Genomic DNA, 17,911 nt, shown 5'->3' on the forward strand with positions numbered 1-17,911 from the left:
CCCTATGATCGTCTCTGAAAAGCTCTTTGAAATTCAATAATCGCGATTGCAATAAACTGAGATCACTGAATAGCTATTATGGACACAGAAGGCTTTCAAGCTATTCTCCTATAAGAAAATGATTTATGAATTCTTTCGGAAATATACAGCCCTGGCACTTTGTGTATATTGAGCTCACTTTAAAATAAAAACTCGAACAGCTAAAATAATGAAGAGAATGTTGACATGATTAAAAAAATTAAATTCCTGCAACGTTCACAATAAACTATTAATAAAGCTATGAATTAACTATTTTAAAAATTCCTACGAAACTTGACCAATCATTGCTTGAATTCAAATTATAAGATATAATTTATAACAATATCGATTATTTTTTTGTATGAATAAAAACAAACATCAGCCTGCAATTCTACAATGTCTAAATATTAAAATAGTACAGTTTTCATATTTTCAATGTTTCCAGTTCTCCGAAATAATTCTCTTAACATTCCAGCAAACATCAGTTTCGTTTCTGAATTTCTAAAAATACTGCGTCAATTCCCAACGTTGTATTCATTTTATAAAACGGACCGGTATTATAGTGAGTTTCAGAAAATATACTATAAGGATAGGAGATTCAGGAAAGTGTAAAATAATATTTTATGTGAAATGATATGTAAATTAATTCATTTGATCCTTCCTTTCTGTAAGAAATTTATACAGTGAATAACTGAAACATCTCGACCCTAAGCTTTTTCTAAACGTGCCCTTGAAATTTATAGGTGTTACCCTCATTCGATCTACCTCGTCCCATACAAGGTGGGCCAAAATTCGTGGTACAAATTTGATCAGGGAGATAGTGCGGCTCAAAATAAGACGAGAATCAAGATTAACAAATTTGCGTTTGAGGTTTTATTTCCGAGACAATCGAATTTGAAAATCTAGTGGATACACGTCCAATTGAATAGGACTTGACTAACGTGTTTGTTCATTGCATTCTGTTTCTACTTACTACTATGATTTTGTAATACACGCGTTTCAGATTACTTTTCAAACTCGATTTCTCGAAAACGAGGATGATTGACCAAAATAGCATTAAAAAACGACATTCATTATGCAGCAACCTAATATTTTATGACCTCGTTATTTACAGACAAGTCGAAAATGCTATAAACATTACACTGAAAATACATGTTCAATTATTGCATTTTTCGTTTCATTTATTTAATCGTAAATAAATCATTGATTCTCAAATATTAGATGTACACAGGACATTTTGTTCTATGAAACAATACCGACATATTATTTTGATAAATAAACACTGTTTCAAGATCTCATGCCTATTTATTTTGCATATTTATTTCTATTGCGGACAAGAATATATCATTGACTATGTCCAGAAATAAATGGAGTTAAAATAAATCGTTAGGAAATCTCTAGAACCCAATAATATTTAACAATTGGTTTTAGTGAGACTACACATCACACGTCACAAGAGTACTCGCGCAGTTAATTATTTTTAGTTATATTTGGTGTTACAGAATTCCATATTTGAATAATTTTGTCCATCAATAATATTTACGAAGTTATATCAAATTTTTAAAATTATTTTTTTATTATTCCCCATAAATGTTCAATTGAATTAATATCAGGGAACTGTAGTGGTGTTTACAATATGATAGGTGTATTAATATCGTAATAATATTGGATTAATATCAGGGCACTGTAGTGGTGTTTACAATATGTGGGAATGTATTTCAATAAACTTCAGTCTTTCACAATTCTCACTGTATATTTAGGATCGTTATCCCCTTAAAAATAGAAACATTCAGATGGTCCAGATTTCTCGGCACATTCATTTAAATTTTATTGCAAAATGTGCAGATATATTTATGAAAAATTCCTTCTATAAACACTAGATTCCCCGTACCACTTGCTGCCATACATTCTCTATGACAACTGTTCAAATACTTTCGTGAGTACATACTATAAATTTGGTAGGTAGGGGATGAAATTAGCCCTTCGGTGGTGTGGAATAATAAGGGCTCAGTACAATCGTACCCAGTGTTGAATAATATATTCTGGCCTCTGGATAGACGCATTCGTTGGACCTTTTTTCGTCGGTTGTCCAACAGAAGAATAAAAAGATAATATTTTTTCGGTAATTCAAGACGATAAATTCGACGATTAATTTCACCTAACGGCCGGATCCTCATTTTTTATCCTTCTTTGTTCACGCCTCATTTCTCGAACGTGGTTGTCAGTGTTTTAATGCGAAACATTGATAATGGTTGGTACACCTACTAATGATCGGGTGTGCTTTCGTGGATTATCGTCGTTAATCATCGGACAGGCTCGCTGCGGTCCACGATTTCGCGTAAGTGCTTCGTCGGCTCCCCCAAATGATAGACGCGAGACTCTTTGCAGCGTGGATTCACGAAGCTTCGTCTTGTTCTTCGTAGGGTAGGCAGTACAGAATCAAAGGGTGGTCTCGGGGGGCTGTAGTCCCGGGCCCCACATTCCTGGGGGCCCCATTCTGTACACCCACGAGCAAACTCTGCTTCCACTAGGGGAATAAGTGGGAATAATCGGGAATTATTAAAATTTAAACTTAATTTTTTTTTCACTTGAAATAAATTTACTAATAGGTAGGAGGCCTTTCTCTAACGCCACTTTTTCCCGTTGTGGAAACCGAGTTTGCAAGTTAGTGTACATTCCATTTCGTTATGATTAAATGTTATTTAATTTCATTTAAAATAAATTTAAATTTCTCAAAGATATATTTATTTGGTTGTGCTGTATTACAACCCCCCACCCGTCGCTTTTCAACCAAGGGGGCCCCCGAAAATCTGATAGTCCTGGATCACAAAAAATCTTGAACCGGGCCTGAGGGTAGAAGAAACATAAATATTTGAAAAGTATCGTTCTCGGTAGAGTCGGTGTGCTTCGCTCTTTCTTTACGGCCACGAGCATCGACACATTCGGTGCAGCCGTTTTTCATGGCCCTCGCGAGATAGAGGTGCACCGTACTACGAAAGATATAACGTTTGATTTCCAGTGAATGAACGCAGCGATAGCGACGGTGCTGCCCTCGCATATCGGAATGCGTCTGAATGCGACAAAGGACACTGGAAAAACGAAGGAGCGACAAAAGGGGGAGAAACTATAAGAGAAACAGGAAGAAATAGTCCGATTGCACGTTTTGCGAACGATAAAAAAAAAGGACGGCACGGAATTCAACGAGGAGACAAAATCTCTATAGGGTGGAAAAAAATACACATTACCATATCTCGTACGCGCAGGGCGCTATAAAATTCATGATAGAAATGGCAAGAAGGTGAACCTGCGAACCCCTTTATGAAACGAACAATTTTGAAATTTCGAACATTCTATTGTCTGCATTGGAGCAGTTGGATAATCCGTTGAAATGTTGCACTGTCGCGTAACTATTAATATACAGTTTGATTAAACGAAACAATTTTTTTTCGTGGTCTTCTATGTATATTACTGTAAATACGATTAATGTAGTAATTAGAGGTTTACTGGTAATTGAACATAATTGCTGTCACATTTAGTAAAGCTAGTAAATGTTTTTCATTTCTGTTCAGTCATTTGGATTTATTGATAATTGTGAATAGTATCCGATTCACTTTGAGAAGTTAAATTGTTGCTTTGTAGATACATATCACAACTGGGCTCGGTTGATTACAACTCGCATAGTGCGAGTATACTGTTCAGCTTTATTCCAGTTTTCATAGAGTTTGGTTATCGTCATTGTTGATAACTAGAAGTTTCAACCAAAAAATCGGAAAAACTCCTCTAACACGTGCCCCGATAACCACAACGTATCAAATTTTTTGCATGCGATTGAATAGGGAAAAAAGAGCAAAAACAGATAATCCGCTTTTTCCCTGTACTACCCTCCTGGCCGAGATAGAGGGTATTTTTTCTTGATAAGCATTCGGATGGTCCATCGACAGGCCGATTTAATGTAAGGGCACTTTGAACCCTCTTATTCGACTATACCTACCCTTTGTACCGACATTTATTATATTTATCACATACATTAATAACTATACAGAAATACCGATAACTTTAGGTAACGTTTTTGACATGTACATAACAAGTGACATGGACATATTTCAAGTAAACTTCACTAAAGCCAGACATTCCGAACTATAATTATTTTTGCAACACTTTGTCGTCTACGTTCTATATCATTATGGAATCATTTACATATAACTGAAGGTTGTATAACCGAACTTTCAATAGATAGATTTAAGCGTGTAAAAAAAACAAATTACACGGATTTCTTAATTGATAAATTCAATGATAATGCGAAAAAAATGGAATACCCCATTTTGCTATCAACATAATCATTACTTTATTATACATATGATTATGTTTAATGTGTTTATGAAATTTTTTCCACAAACACAAAAGGATTCAAATTTATAGGAATACAGTAAAAGTTTATTTTAACTTAAATTATAGATTATTAAACAATACTTGTACTGATAAAATAAATAATAAAATATAACATAAGTACATATTTCGTAGAATAAAATCGCTAGATCTGTCTTAAAAGTAACATTTTTTTTTAATTAAAAATAATTTTTTTTTATGCCTGCGACTTGTCTAAATTCTGTCATGAGAAACTCCATTTCTATATGATCATAATAGACACATCGAAAGAATTCTAATCTAATTATCATGTGTAGCGTTCAAACGAATACTTGGAATAAGTTCTCAGTTTCAAAATCAGAAAGATAGAAAAATCACTAACGGAGCAGTGTACTCGAAAACAAGAGGACAGAAAAAGTCACGAAAAAGAATATTTGAAACAAGGGAAATTGGAAATAAATGGCAAGGGAGTAAAAAATGTCTAAAAAAGATGAATGTGCCATAATTTACGCGCAGCAGATTCACAAGTAGTAACTATGAAAATTCAGTGATCAAAATTCAGAAGGAGTAACAAAGTGTCTGGCTGTAAACAAAAGAACTTCCAAATTTATCTCACGTTGCTCGAAACAAACTTGTGAAGAGGAAAACCAATACTTGCTGTAGAATATAAAATATTTCCCTCTAAGGATACCCTAGAAAAACACGATACGTATCACGTAACGCTATTCTGTTACTCGATGAGAATTCAAGCAATGGACTTTCTAAGAATTTACTACAAGAATGAAAGTATACAACACTTGAGAAGAATACCGTTAGATATGTTTATAATTGCGATAGAACTTTGTTACAAATTTTAATTTAAATAATTACCAACTGAACGTTCAGAAATCTTACGTTTACCTTATGAATCTACAATTACATATGAATAATTCCAAAGCATTATATTATATGTATACATGTTAGTTGTACCAATTAGTAGTCCACTATTTTTTGTCAAACACTGCATTCATTTCGAAATAATTCAAATACCTATCTAATTTTAACAATACTCGTTATTTGTTCCCATCATTCGTCGCCATTTTGACTAAACAAAAGATTGAAAAGATATTCGAAATCTAAAATATATTGCCACGATAATGAAACCACGTATAGTGAATTACTTATTGCTACACCGAATAATTTCGAATAGCAAAGTATTTATAATAGATAGTATTTACAGTGAAATAAAATTTGCTGTTGATCGCATCAGTTCAACGGGTTCATTAAACCCCGATTAATCATAAAAGGAAGTGTGGAAAACTATGGTTCCGCACATTGTCGAGGATAATTGAATTTTTTAAACACGCAAGGGAAATTAAATCGTAATCTATCATGGTTACGAATTTCCATGTGGTAACGATGCCGTTATCCGTGGCAACATGCGACCGTAGACGTATTCGCTGGCCGCACAGTAAAATAAGCTTGGGGTGAACAGACCGCAGAATATTAACGGCAGCGGCATAATACCCCACGTTCATCCCAACCGAAAATAGAGATTTCGACGTGAATTATGTTTTCTGGCCGAACTTTGGTCAGCTACACGTTTTTCTCATATTTTACCGGAAATTTTCAACACCTCCATTACTGCCGGCATAAATATTTTGAACGTATATTAGCATAAAATTACAAGGAACTTGAACATATTGTGAAAATATGGACAATTTTTAATATAAAAACATGTTAATGTAGCTTTCGCTTAAGCTTCTTTTCCATATTATTTTTGTGATTGTTACTAAATAAGGAAGAGCCGTATTAAAATAAAAGGGTAACAATTATAAAATGTTAATTTTCAAAATGTAATATCCGAAAATATTATATATCTATGTTTCAGATGGTGAAGATGATGGTGACTGTTGTAATAGTATTCACTATCTGTTGGCTCCCATTTAATATATTGATCGTAAGTGACTTGTTCTGATAAATCTCATGTCGTTAAATTCCCTGAATATGAAAAAGTGCGTTGCTGATTATAGAAATAAAATAGATATGAAAAAAACTGATTAAAAATATAATAAATGTGTAGAAGAAAGTTGATATTTTGTGCATAGATCACGGGAAAACTAGACACAATCAAGGCTTTGATTTACTTTAATATTAATATTTTAATGTTTTTGTGAATTCTTATTTCATGGCATCTAATACATTTGTACTTAAAAACAAATTACACTGACCTCAGAATAATCATTTGTTAAGTAAGTAATAGTTTTCTAAACTTACTCTAATAAGAATCAATTTCAAAAGTAGATAGTTCACACATGATTGGGACCAGAATTGGGCAGAATTTTATTCGCATAATACAAAATATAATAGTTTTCCAAGTACCTACTCATTCAAGGACAATTATCATTTTATTATAAAAATTGAAATTTCCACGTTTAGTCTATAAAAAAAATAACTAGCTAATGAATTTATTCATCTTTGACTGAGACTCATTCTCGCTTACCATCGAGATGATGGCATCACTTTCCTGTTTAATATGTCCAACCTATAATACTGAACATATGACGCAAATACCAAGTTGATTATTTTCATAAATGACGCTATTATTTCTGGAATCCAACAGCAACAACTATTAACGTCACTGTTCGCTTTACTTGCTTCTACGTTGTTCCCTCCTTCTATGGGCGACGTAGGACACTAGCTTCCGTTTATCGCCGATTTTGCACTATCCTTAATAATGAAGGGAAGAAAACGGAAGGTAGGCGACGACTTACGTACGACAATTATAATAACTAAGGACGGAAATTACACTTCGGAATATTTAAACTGCCGTCTTGAGATCATTAACGCAACTCTTGAAAATGTAGAATTACAGACGCGTAAAGTAATGCTGAGCTTTTAGAAAAAATATCAAACCTTTAAAAGCCCCTTGCAAAAGATAACTTTATATACGAAAATTAAAGTTCAGTTTCACCACTTTAATATTCCTGAACTCCTGAGTCGTCTTACACACTGTAAATAATCTTAAAAAAGATTACATAATGACTATTGTGATTTATTGTTACTGTTTTATACTTTTAATGCAACTGTTTTTCTCTAATTATATATGCATAGGAGGTTAAAGTACCTAAAAACTCATAAAACACAATCGGTACAAACAACATAAAATACGTCCATACTCATGGAGGTTAAAGTACCTAAAAACTCATAAAACACAATCGGTACAAACAACATAAAATACGTCCATTCTTACGTTTTATGAGACTTGCAAATAAAGCTTAAAGCAAATGTAGACATAAAAATACCACAAAATATTACTTATGCTGAGCGTATTTACACTATACGGAAATGTCATGACGCAAGACTTAACGATTTGAATTTAACATTAATTCTCTTGCTTTGAGAACTTCTTTAGAAAATTTCTATTTTTTTATGCAACAACAATGCTATATTTATTACGTATTCGTTAAATTTACTGGTCTTTATTCCTCCATCATAAGTAAAAAAATGCCAATACTGTCTTGAAATTCTGTCTGATCAAGAATGTGTTTTGACTAAAACTTTAGATTCCTAATTAAAGTGTTATATGTATAGTTTCGCCTTAGCAATCCCTAACTTTATTTTCATGTACAATATGCATAATAACAGTAGCATAAAAAATAACTAAAATTAATCAATAAACGAAATCTTTTATACAGTTAATAATGGACAACGACGACGACGTAGGACTGATGAGTTGGTCTGGAATTCCTTTTTTATGGATGGTCCTTCATTGCCTGGCCATGTCACATTCCTGTTACAATCCAGTTATTTATTGCTGGATGAATGCGAGATTTCGAAGTGGTTTTATCACTGCAATCAGACGTTTACCTGGGGCACATCGAATTCTTCGTAACGAGACGCAACGTAATGATAATCAAAACGCCAGTTTGGTTGGAATTCCTTTAACTGGTAATTGAATTGTAACTGAGTATTGGTAACGAATGTCAGACGATCACATAACTTTGAAGATACACGTGCTATCTATTTCAGACGAAGGAAAGTTAAATGATAAAAGTAGCTTCGACAACTTTTATGTTATAAACTAATGTAATACTTAAAATAATTGTATATTCTATACTTTTCAAGCGAACCATAAATGTAGATTAAGAAAAATAAAATATTATTTTAAAATACTTAGAAATTGAGTTATTCTGCGTTACACTTGTAAGCACAATACTATCAAAATTGGGACCAATGTCAACTGTACAATTTGTGCATTTTCACAAAATGCTAAATAATTTCTGTATAGCAAATCTTTTTGCCGCGGAAAATGCGAAATTTTTATTCCTGTTTTAGGGGTCGATGGTTCGGGTTACTCTGTCCTGCGACGTATGAACACTTGCACGACTTATATTAGCGTTCGCCGCCAAACAAACGGAAACCATAACACACCTGTAAGAAGTGCCAGTTTTCGGAACGACACATTCCGACCCACAGCTCAACAAGTACAACGACAATTTACATGTCTCGAATCTCACTCGGAGGAACAATTATAGACAATTTTTATAGTTAAAGTAATCCTAGCTACATATTAAGTAAGTGTGAAGATAGATGTCTAACTCAATAAGTACAACTTTTAAAAAATTGTAACGGAAACCTTTGCAATTAGACCTGAAGAAATATGTTACTTTAAGGGAGAAACAAAACAACGAGATTTAGCTTGATATTAATTTTCGATTCATTTCTGCAAAACGCAGTTTCTGTACAAACATAATAAATCGAAATATGTGTTCTGCACATTCAATTAGCAATTTATTTGGAACTCACATCTTTCGCAAAATATAAAACAAATTTGAAAACATGAAATTACAGAAAATATACGGATCTACTTAAATTGGAATAAGGAAATGAATTGAAATTCCTTCTGTCGCAAGGTAATAATCTATGCGCTTTATTTTTTAGTGAAATTCAAAGCTTCAAAGAATGAAGATGTTGTGTTACAAGTATTAAGTTTGTAGTACCTAAGTTGAATTTAAAAGTTATACTTTATGCCTTTACCTCTGTAACATACATTCTTCATCCTCTTTGAATTTTTTTATTATACGAAATGTACTATCTGCCAGAACACCAAATATCACCTTCATTTACTCAGAATACTCACTTCTAACAAAAATGTTACATAATCCCTACATCCTCTGAAGTTTTCAAATATTTGTAAGCACTATGGTCACTGTACATAAAAACATTAATGTTCCTTGTACAAACATCAGGTTCAAAATTTGACCTGAATATATATATACATTTTTTAGTCATTATTGTAAGAAATACTTTAAGTAAACTAGATTTCGGCGTAATGTACAATGTTAAAAATGTCTAATAAAAAATTAATATAACACAAGAGTTGAACAGAAAAATAATAAAATTTGAATAAATTTTGCTTGTTTCACTTATTGCTCCATATGTGTAATATTAAATTTTTTAAATAAATAATACAATAATTGGTATTTAAAAAAGTATACAAATAGAAAATTTTACCTTCTAAAAAGAAAACAGATTTTCTTGGTTACAAGTAAAAATTGGGGAATTATATGTTCTTTAAATTATTGGATCTTATTAGGGGAATTATTATGGAAATAATTTAAAATTCGCGGTTCTTTAACATTTTAAATACCACTGATTGAAAATAATTTCGCGCCTCACTATAAGGTAAATTGCAGTACTGTTAGTGTCAGTATTGATATCCGTCATTAACTGATTCAGTTTTGAATATAAGCAATTAAAATACGTTATATTTTTTATACAAAAGTGAGTAAGTATTAATAAGTATGTACTAGTAAAAGCTGTTTAATTGTGAGTATGTAATATTTGAATATTAGTTCCCAACTGTAGGATTTTAAACAACAGTAAAGAGTAAAACTAAAGTGTGGGGAAGAATGAAGACGATGCTAGAAAATATATATGTAAGTACAAGCAATACGTATTAAACGCAATTACGTTTTTAAAGTTTAGAACTGTAAAGCAGTAGATACAATGAAAATAACCACACTTAAATAAATATAAAAACTGAGCTTCACAGGAGACTAAAAGTTCAGACACTAGTATGATAATTGTATGTTAAGTGATAGTTATATGTATCATAAATTCCTGATATTAACTGTAGTTGGAGCTTGAAATTCGTTAAGAAACTAACGACATAAAATTATAATAAATAAATTTATAACATTTGATGATATATAATTCAGGATTCCATAATAATTCTTAGTAATTACAGTGGAATTTGTACCTTACATTTTACCAAATTTGTTTAAAGTATTGGGAACTTGGTTAAACTAGTTATTGTAATAATGCTACAATACTTACCTGGTACGCATAAGCATTTGTTATGTATATGTATCAATACTTGTTATTATGTTTTACTAAAGACCTAGAATTTCCAAACGATTAATAAAGAATGTGTGAAGTTCAACAAGAAAAATCAAAGGCTGTATATAATATTTTCTTAACATTTTTATTACATATTATGGATTATAAATATCTATAATTCATACATTAGTACACGTTGACTGAAATAATTTACATATTTTTAAGTACTGTTGATACATTCTCATGTAGTTTGTTATACATAATATAATCTGCTAAAATGTCAATAATATAGAAATATAAAATTCAAGCTTTGATTACTAAGATTTTTTGGAATTATTTAGTTTATCACATAGGAGTATTTTCAACATTTATTAATAAAAATAGGTAATAAAGCTTCTATTTACCTTCTGTTGTCCTATAGTCAAATAGTCCTAATATCACATTGCATTCTTTCTTACATTCACATCTGAATAGTTTTGGTATAGTTCTTAAAAACAAATAAAACTATTTGTCTCAGAAATGTAGTAGACCACAAAATGTTAAATTTGTCATAATGCTGGTTAATACAAAGGAATGATTCCTAAATATACTGCTGGTATGAACAATTTTATAATGCAGAATTTTCCAGGTAACATTGTTAAATGCTGTCACAAGCATTTTTGTACTTTGCCCATTTGTTAAAATGCTAATATAACGTGATAAACACATTTAACATCTAATCATATTTATTTCCAAAGAAATTATTCATATTGAAAAATGTAAAACTGCATTAAATAAATGCCACATCAATAAGTCCCTCTTATTTAGCATTAAAAATGCTCTAATAAATACTATGGTAACATGTTAAATAAGTTAGCACAATGATAATATAATAAATAATACTGAAAATGTATTATTTGCATAAAATAGACTTTAATATTTGCAAAGTTTCAATGTTTCTGTATGCTATCAAACCATTGCTATTTGAAAAATTATCAGTTGCAGATATATATTTTACATCCAAATAATCCAAATCAGGATTTTTTATAAAACTTTGAAATTCAATGACACCTCCATTTAAAGAACGTACAAGAGCATGGGGCCCACAAGTGTCCCACTTGTATGTTGATTTCTTAGATAAAATATAAGCATCAGCTTCTCCAAGAGCAACACTTAAAATTTTATAACCAGCTCCTGCTGCTTCTACTAATGTAAAACCAGCACTTAATAGTTTAGATTTTATATCAGCATCTTCCATTCTACTAAGAACAGCCACCTTTGTATCAGTAGTTTCATTAGATATTGAACATTGCCTCATATCATTTTCTACAAATCCCCAGTAACAGTTTCCTTTCCACCTGTTAAACAAATTATAGAATACATTAATATTCTCTAAACCATATGTTATAAAAATTTGTATTTTACCATGAGTCCATATTTGTATAAAACGGTTGATTAACAACTCCCAAAACTGGTATGCCTGTGCTCTTAGAATATGCTCCAATCAGAACAGTAACACATCTCAAACCGCTCACATGTATTCCAGTAGCATCATCCACCTTTTCCCCTCCATATACATAATCCGCAGTTGAATCTACAAAAGTTCCACGAATTGTTCCTCAGGCATGCTTTATTAAACTACAAAACAAATACAACATTTGACAAGTAATCTACTCAATTTCATGGTATAACAAAAGACAGCAATTTAGTATAAAGAAAGCAATACTTCATCATGAAAAAAACTGAGTGTATAAAGGAAGATCTATTTCCTATAACTGACACAGAGGGAAACATAAGTTTACATAAAAAAGTATGGAAATAACCTATTTACCATATGAATTTCCTATATATGTTTTTACCAACTATTAGAATCTTAGTATTTCATATTTTACATTATAATTATTATGTATAAATTAAACTTGCTATAGAATACTACCATAGTAAATCATATTATCACATTTCTTACCAATTGGATCTATCCATATACCAATATTATCAATATTAATGTCAAGATCCAGAGGTAATTCAGTTGCTACTGGAACATCTAGGAGTTCAATGTCTTTATGAACTTCTGTAGCTAATGATTCTGCAGTTGTAATATCACTTTCCATCACTTTAGCTAATAACTCAGTAGTTTCTTCAATTGTAGAACAAACTGTTATGACTATAGTTTCACCCATAGCATTGCTGAATATGTTGTTTTCTTCGCCTTGTACTGCTTTGACTAATTCTGGAAACTAATAGCATTAATGAATATGTTGTTTCTGTTATTTTCAAAACTCATTCAATATGTTCTATACATTACCAAACTAATATTTGTGCTAAGTTTTTAATACTTGGATAAAACAAAGTACAGAATAGATGCATAAGATGTTTCATAGAATTTTCAACTTACCTCTCTTTCAATGTCATGTTTAACTGTTTCCTGTATAAGAACATCCGCCAGAGTTTTAAAATCTTGAAAGAACCGTGGATTCTTCTCTTCTTCTGATTTTTCTTGCACAAGTAATTTAAAAAGGGCATCATTCTGCCTACAAGCTCTTGCAATATTTGCAGCTTTTTCTGAGACTTTTAGAAGAATAGACAACAATCTACTGCCGTTTTTCATTTTTGTGATTATTATGCTTAAAATTTTGAGTAGTGTAATGATAATAAATGATTAAACATATACATACATATATAAACAATAGAAATATGTTATACACTGCTAGAAAATAATGTTTAATGAGTTTATCAAAGAACCTTTTTGACAGGAATCCAAGTAAAATCTATTATATAATAATAGAATACTAAATTAATATAATCTCTCCAACATAAAGGGTGGCGGTGACGATCGATGCAACAAACGTGATTGCATTATTAGAAAATCAAAAGAATCGTTCATATATTATAATTAGCGATTGACGTAAGCCGATAGTATGTACTTATGTATACCCATTTCCGTCTGATTAAATTTACGAACATGGATTAAAATAAAAAATTTGGAATAATAGTAATAACATAACTTTATTTATTATCATTTTGTTGTTTCCCTACTAAACAATTTTTTCATCATTTATATATATATTCGATAATCCTGAATTATTTGATTACAATTACGAAGGATTCAATATGTTAAATAAATTTCAGAAGAAATGTATGCGTAACAATATTACAGTATATATAAAAACAGAAATTCTTCAATAGCAAGTTTTAATTTGATTGCGTATCAATATCTTGAAACCGAAATCTGCGAATTTTATAACAGCTGATAAATAGACTTAATATGCTTGTTCACGTTCACTTGTTTAGTTGCGTTTAGTGTTCATTCTATTTCGAAGTGTAACCATAACCTAACCTAGACCTGATACTGTTTTCGTCATGCTATTAGTTTGTAATAAAAAGTAAAGAATATTAAACGTATACAAATGAACAATTAAATATTTATTTTATACGTACAAATATTTACTTTATAATGGCATTGAGTACATTATGTATCAATTGCAACAAAAAAAATCATTGATTCGGTATCGGATTACACTTTATTTTAAATAATTTATTGTGGTGTACATAACAAGTAAAAATTGTTGTTCAGTTTAAGTTATTATTTATTAATATATTCAAAATGACAGGAATACTAGGGGCTGGTATGTCAGGTTTATCAGCTGCATATTATGCTCTTCAAAATTCGAAAATGGCACCAATAGTTATATTTGAAGCCACAAATCGTGTGGGTGGCTGGGTACGTTCAATAGAACTATCTGATGGGACAATTTTTGAACAAGGTCCACGAACAATCCGACCTTCAGGTGCAAGTGGCAAAAATACATTAGAATTAATAGAACAATTAAAACTATCAGACAAAATTATACCTATTCGAAACATTCATCCTGCATCTAAAAATCGTTTAATATACTCGGATAATGAGCTACATTTATTACCGAGTACTTTCAAGGGAATTATAAAAAAAAATTCATTGTTGAATCGTTCTCTACTCAGTCTTGTATGGAATGATCTAAGAGCACCAAAAGTTCTTAAAGATGATGAAAGTACATATAGTTTTATAGAAAGAAGAATGGGCCAAGATGTAGCAGATAAAGTGATTAGTTCAATGGTTTGTGGAATCTATGCAGGAGATGCACATAAAATAAGTATAAAATCATTGATGAAACCTTTATTTGATGCTGAACAAAAACATGGTTCTATAATCAAAGGAATTATATTAGAACAATTATCAAAAAATAAAAATAAAACTACTGTAAGAAAGAAAACCGAAACAATAAAAAATGATGATACTGAAATAAATAAGCAATTAGATAATAATTCACATAAGAGTTTAGTAAAAACATCTCAAGATGATTTTTGGGCTATGTGGGGTATTAAAGGAGGTCTTGAAGAATTACCAAGATCACTAGCTAAAAATATAACTGAACGTGGTGTCAATATCAAAATGGAACATAAGTGTGAGAAACTTAAATTTAATAAAAACGATGTAGAATTAACTGTCAATGGTGAAGTTAAAAACTATTCCCGCATTATTTCAAGTCTACCAGCAAAAAGTTTAGCTAATCTTGTTCGAGAACAACATCCAGAATTATCTAATGAACTAAAAGACATACCTACTGTAACAGTAGGTGTTGTAAATCTTCAATTTTCTGAAAGTGTCTTACCTATGAAAGCATTTGGTGTCCTTATTCCACCAAAAGAAGAAAAACCAATTTTAGGAGTGATATTTGATTCATGTGCTTTCCCTCAAAACTCCAAAACAACAGTATGTACAAATAGGGATATTTATTATTTTCTTTTTTTAATCACTTTTCATAATTCATGCCATACTGTATGTTTGAATTTGTTATGTCTTGTATGAAATTTGTAAAACGTCTTGTAATGATACAAAATGGTTCTTAATATCTAAGTAATTGCTTACAAATATATAATGGACTTAGAAGCACTTCTTAACACTGAACATTTGTAATTGTCAAAATCCAGGTACTAACAGTAATGATGGGAGGGGCATGGTTTGAGAAATACTTTGGGAAATGTTCATCAGAAGAACACTTGTTGACCGTAGCAGTCAATCAAGTGAAAGAAATCTTACACATTGAGGAAGATCCCAAGGCATTCAGTGTTTCCATTTTGAAGGACTGTATTCCGCAGCACATAGTAGGTCACATGCAACGCTTGACCCGCATCCAGAATTATATTTCGACGCACAAACTTCCATTAGGGTTGTGTGGTTCTTCATACCAAGGAGTAAGTCTCAATGATGTTATTCTGTCAGCAAAACAAGCTGTTTCTGATATCAATTCACATATACTATAATTTAAAAAAGTTCAAATGCAGCTTGGCCAGGCAAACGTTGCAATGCTTTCCTCTATGATAAAAAAAAAATAAAAACAACACGCAGACATGTACACTAACACTATTGTAATCACGGCTGTCAAACTAAAATAAGTTATACAATATAATTTGAAAACATGCATTATTTTAATGAATTGCATAATAAAAGTTTAAAAAGCAAACAATAACATAATGAAGAATTGGGTAATTAGCAAATGTACATAACTAAAGTGTTTAATATTAATTTGTGTAAAAATGTTGTAGTAATAGCAACAGTTTATGGATGTTTCAATTAATACACAAATCTGTAATTATAAATGAATATGTATAATAATTATGTAAATTACTCTATTGGTCCTTTATAAGGTAACAGTTATTAAAATTATGCACTTACATACATGTTTATTGCATAGACAAGCAATAATATAGGTTTACATGTAAATAAATTTTCTCTGTGTCTATTGCCATGTTTTAGAATACTGGTACCAATAGAATATTATTAACATAATGTGTATTTATCATTGCTTTGATGATCCATCATTCTCTTATTGATGCATGTTTTATGAAATAAGAAATATAAAATAAATTTAGGTAGGTGACACTCTTCTTAAATTATGTATTTCTAAATCACTATAGATAAGCAAGCAGAAAGTACTATTGTAGAGATGCAATATACAAGCACATAGCATTCCATATTTGTAGATAAATTATAATTGTGCAACGACTACAATGCAATATTTATTCTTAATAGTACTATTGCACAATTGTAACAAAAAAGTTCAAAATTTAAAATATTTTATTTATATCTGAGTAACTTCTATTTGAATTTGTTCTGTCCATTAAAGTGTTAACTTTTTTTCTCAAGACAGTTTGAAAAAACGTAAATAAAACACAATTAAAAAATTAAATAAATCTTTAATAGAAGAATAAATTCAAATAAAACAAAAATTGTTTATCATACACTTAAATATTAACAGACTGTTAATACAAGTTTACTGAGTAACAGTACCTGCATATTTAACTTCATCAAATGCTTTTCTAGCTTTCTTTAATTCTTCATTCATTGTTAAAAGATCCTTTACCCTCGCATATTTTCTTGGATCTTTTCTAACTGTAAAACAAAATGATTATGAAATTCATAAAACAAATTTATACATATTACATCATTGCACTTCAAATGATAAATCATTTATCATAATTCAAGTATATCAATGAAAGCACAAAGGATAGAGTAAATTCAATTAGAGCATAATATATACCATTCATTTTCATAGTAAGCTAAAAAGTAAACATATTGTTATATTATAGAAATCAATTTTTACAGTACTTACCCAAGAATACTATGTCTTCCACTTGAACACGACCAGTACGTCCAATTTCCATAGCTCTGTGTGTCATTTCGGTAATAAACTCAATAACTAAATCTTCTAATAAGTCCACACTCTCTGTATATGGATTTTGATCGTCTCCAAAACCGTACATCATACAGCGCAATTCTTTTGAAAACAATCGTTTTCTACCTCCGGGTAAAGTTCCACCAATCGGAATTTCGGCTTCTTCATCTTCGAACTGAGAGAATTATATTTTAGATTTGCAATATTCATTAACAATTATTTTCTTAACAATACCAGAAAAATACATTCTAGAAAGTGAGGTAAATATATTTCAAATAGATGACAACTAAGGTTAGAGATACAAAATTTATATCAAAATTCTTTAGAATGATAAAATTTTATATGTACAACAAATACCTGTTCAAAACCCTCTTCTGTAACCATAATTTTTTACAAATTGACAACTTTATTTTTTATAAATTCGATATGAATTTAGTACAAACAACTAATTGAAAGCAAGCAAGCTACGGAATGAAATCAGTTGAATTAGCTTCAACTTCCTTCAATTGCTT

The 17,911-nt window shown here is 30.6% G+C and overlaps 4 protein-coding genes across 5 annotated transcripts in view; 2 read left to right on the forward strand and 2 right to left on the reverse strand.

Annotated features, from left to right (window-relative positions):
• Positions 1-8,900, forward strand: part of LOC107191896 (neuropeptide Y receptor-like) — a 50,976-nt gene extending 42,076 nt beyond the window's left edge. Inside the window, exons 4-6 of the mRNA XM_015581037.1 lie at positions 6,254-6,322; positions 8,061-8,313; positions 8,701-8,900. Of these exons, the coding sequence (XP_015436523.1) occupies positions 6,254-6,322; positions 8,061-8,313; positions 8,701-8,900 (522 nt within the window). The remainder of the gene's footprint in view (positions 1-6,253; positions 6,323-8,060; positions 8,314-8,700) is intronic.
• Positions 8,901-11,599: 2,699 nt separating this feature from the next.
• Positions 11,600-13,297, reverse strand: LOC107191989 (inositol polyphosphate 1-phosphatase). Its single transcript, XM_015581146.1, has 4 exons — positions 13,082-13,297; positions 12,653-12,923; positions 12,112-12,280; positions 11,600-12,044 (listed from the first exon to the last, which is right to left on the reverse strand). The coding sequence occupies exons 1-4, from the start codon at positions 13,292-13,294 to the stop codon at positions 11,600-11,602; spliced, it is 1,098 nt and encodes a 365-aa protein (XP_015436632.1). The 5' UTR covers positions 13,295-13,297.
• A 937-nt stretch (positions 13,298-14,234) lies between these two features.
• Positions 14,235-16,097, forward strand: LOC107191935 (protoporphyrinogen oxidase). The gene is made up of 2 exons (XM_015581086.1): positions 14,235-15,436; positions 15,655-16,097. Exons 1-2 carry the CDS (start codon positions 14,291-14,293, stop codon positions 15,985-15,987), a joined length of 1,479 nt encoding a protein of 492 aa, XP_015436572.1. The 5' UTR covers positions 14,235-14,290; the 3' UTR covers positions 15,988-16,097.
• Positions 15,892-17,901, reverse strand: LOC107191936 (transcription initiation factor TFIID subunit 13). Of its 2 annotated transcripts, XM_015581089.1 has the most exons (4): positions 17,757-17,901; positions 17,337-17,574; positions 17,015-17,116; positions 15,892-15,939 (listed from the first exon to the last, which is right to left on the reverse strand). In XM_015581089.1, the coding sequence occupies exons 1-4, from the start codon at positions 17,781-17,783 to the stop codon at positions 15,935-15,937; spliced, it is 372 nt and encodes a 123-aa protein (XP_015436575.1). In that variant the 5' UTR covers positions 17,784-17,901; the 3' UTR covers positions 15,892-15,934. The 2 variants fall into 2 exon arrangements, with proteins under 2 accessions (XP_015436575.1, XP_015436574.1); XM_015581088.1 differs by lacking the exon at positions 15,892-15,939 and having other exon boundaries at positions 16,998-17,116.
• Positions 17,902-17,911: the final 10 nt, after the last annotated feature.

This window comes from Dufourea novaeangliae, unplaced genomic scaffold (genome assembly GCF_001272555.1).
Source record: "Dufourea novaeangliae isolate 0120121106 unplaced genomic scaffold, ASM127255v1 scaffold248, whole genome shotgun sequence".
In the NCBI taxonomy this organism is placed as follows: Eukaryota; Metazoa; Arthropoda; class Insecta; order Hymenoptera; family Halictidae; genus Dufourea; species Dufourea novaeangliae.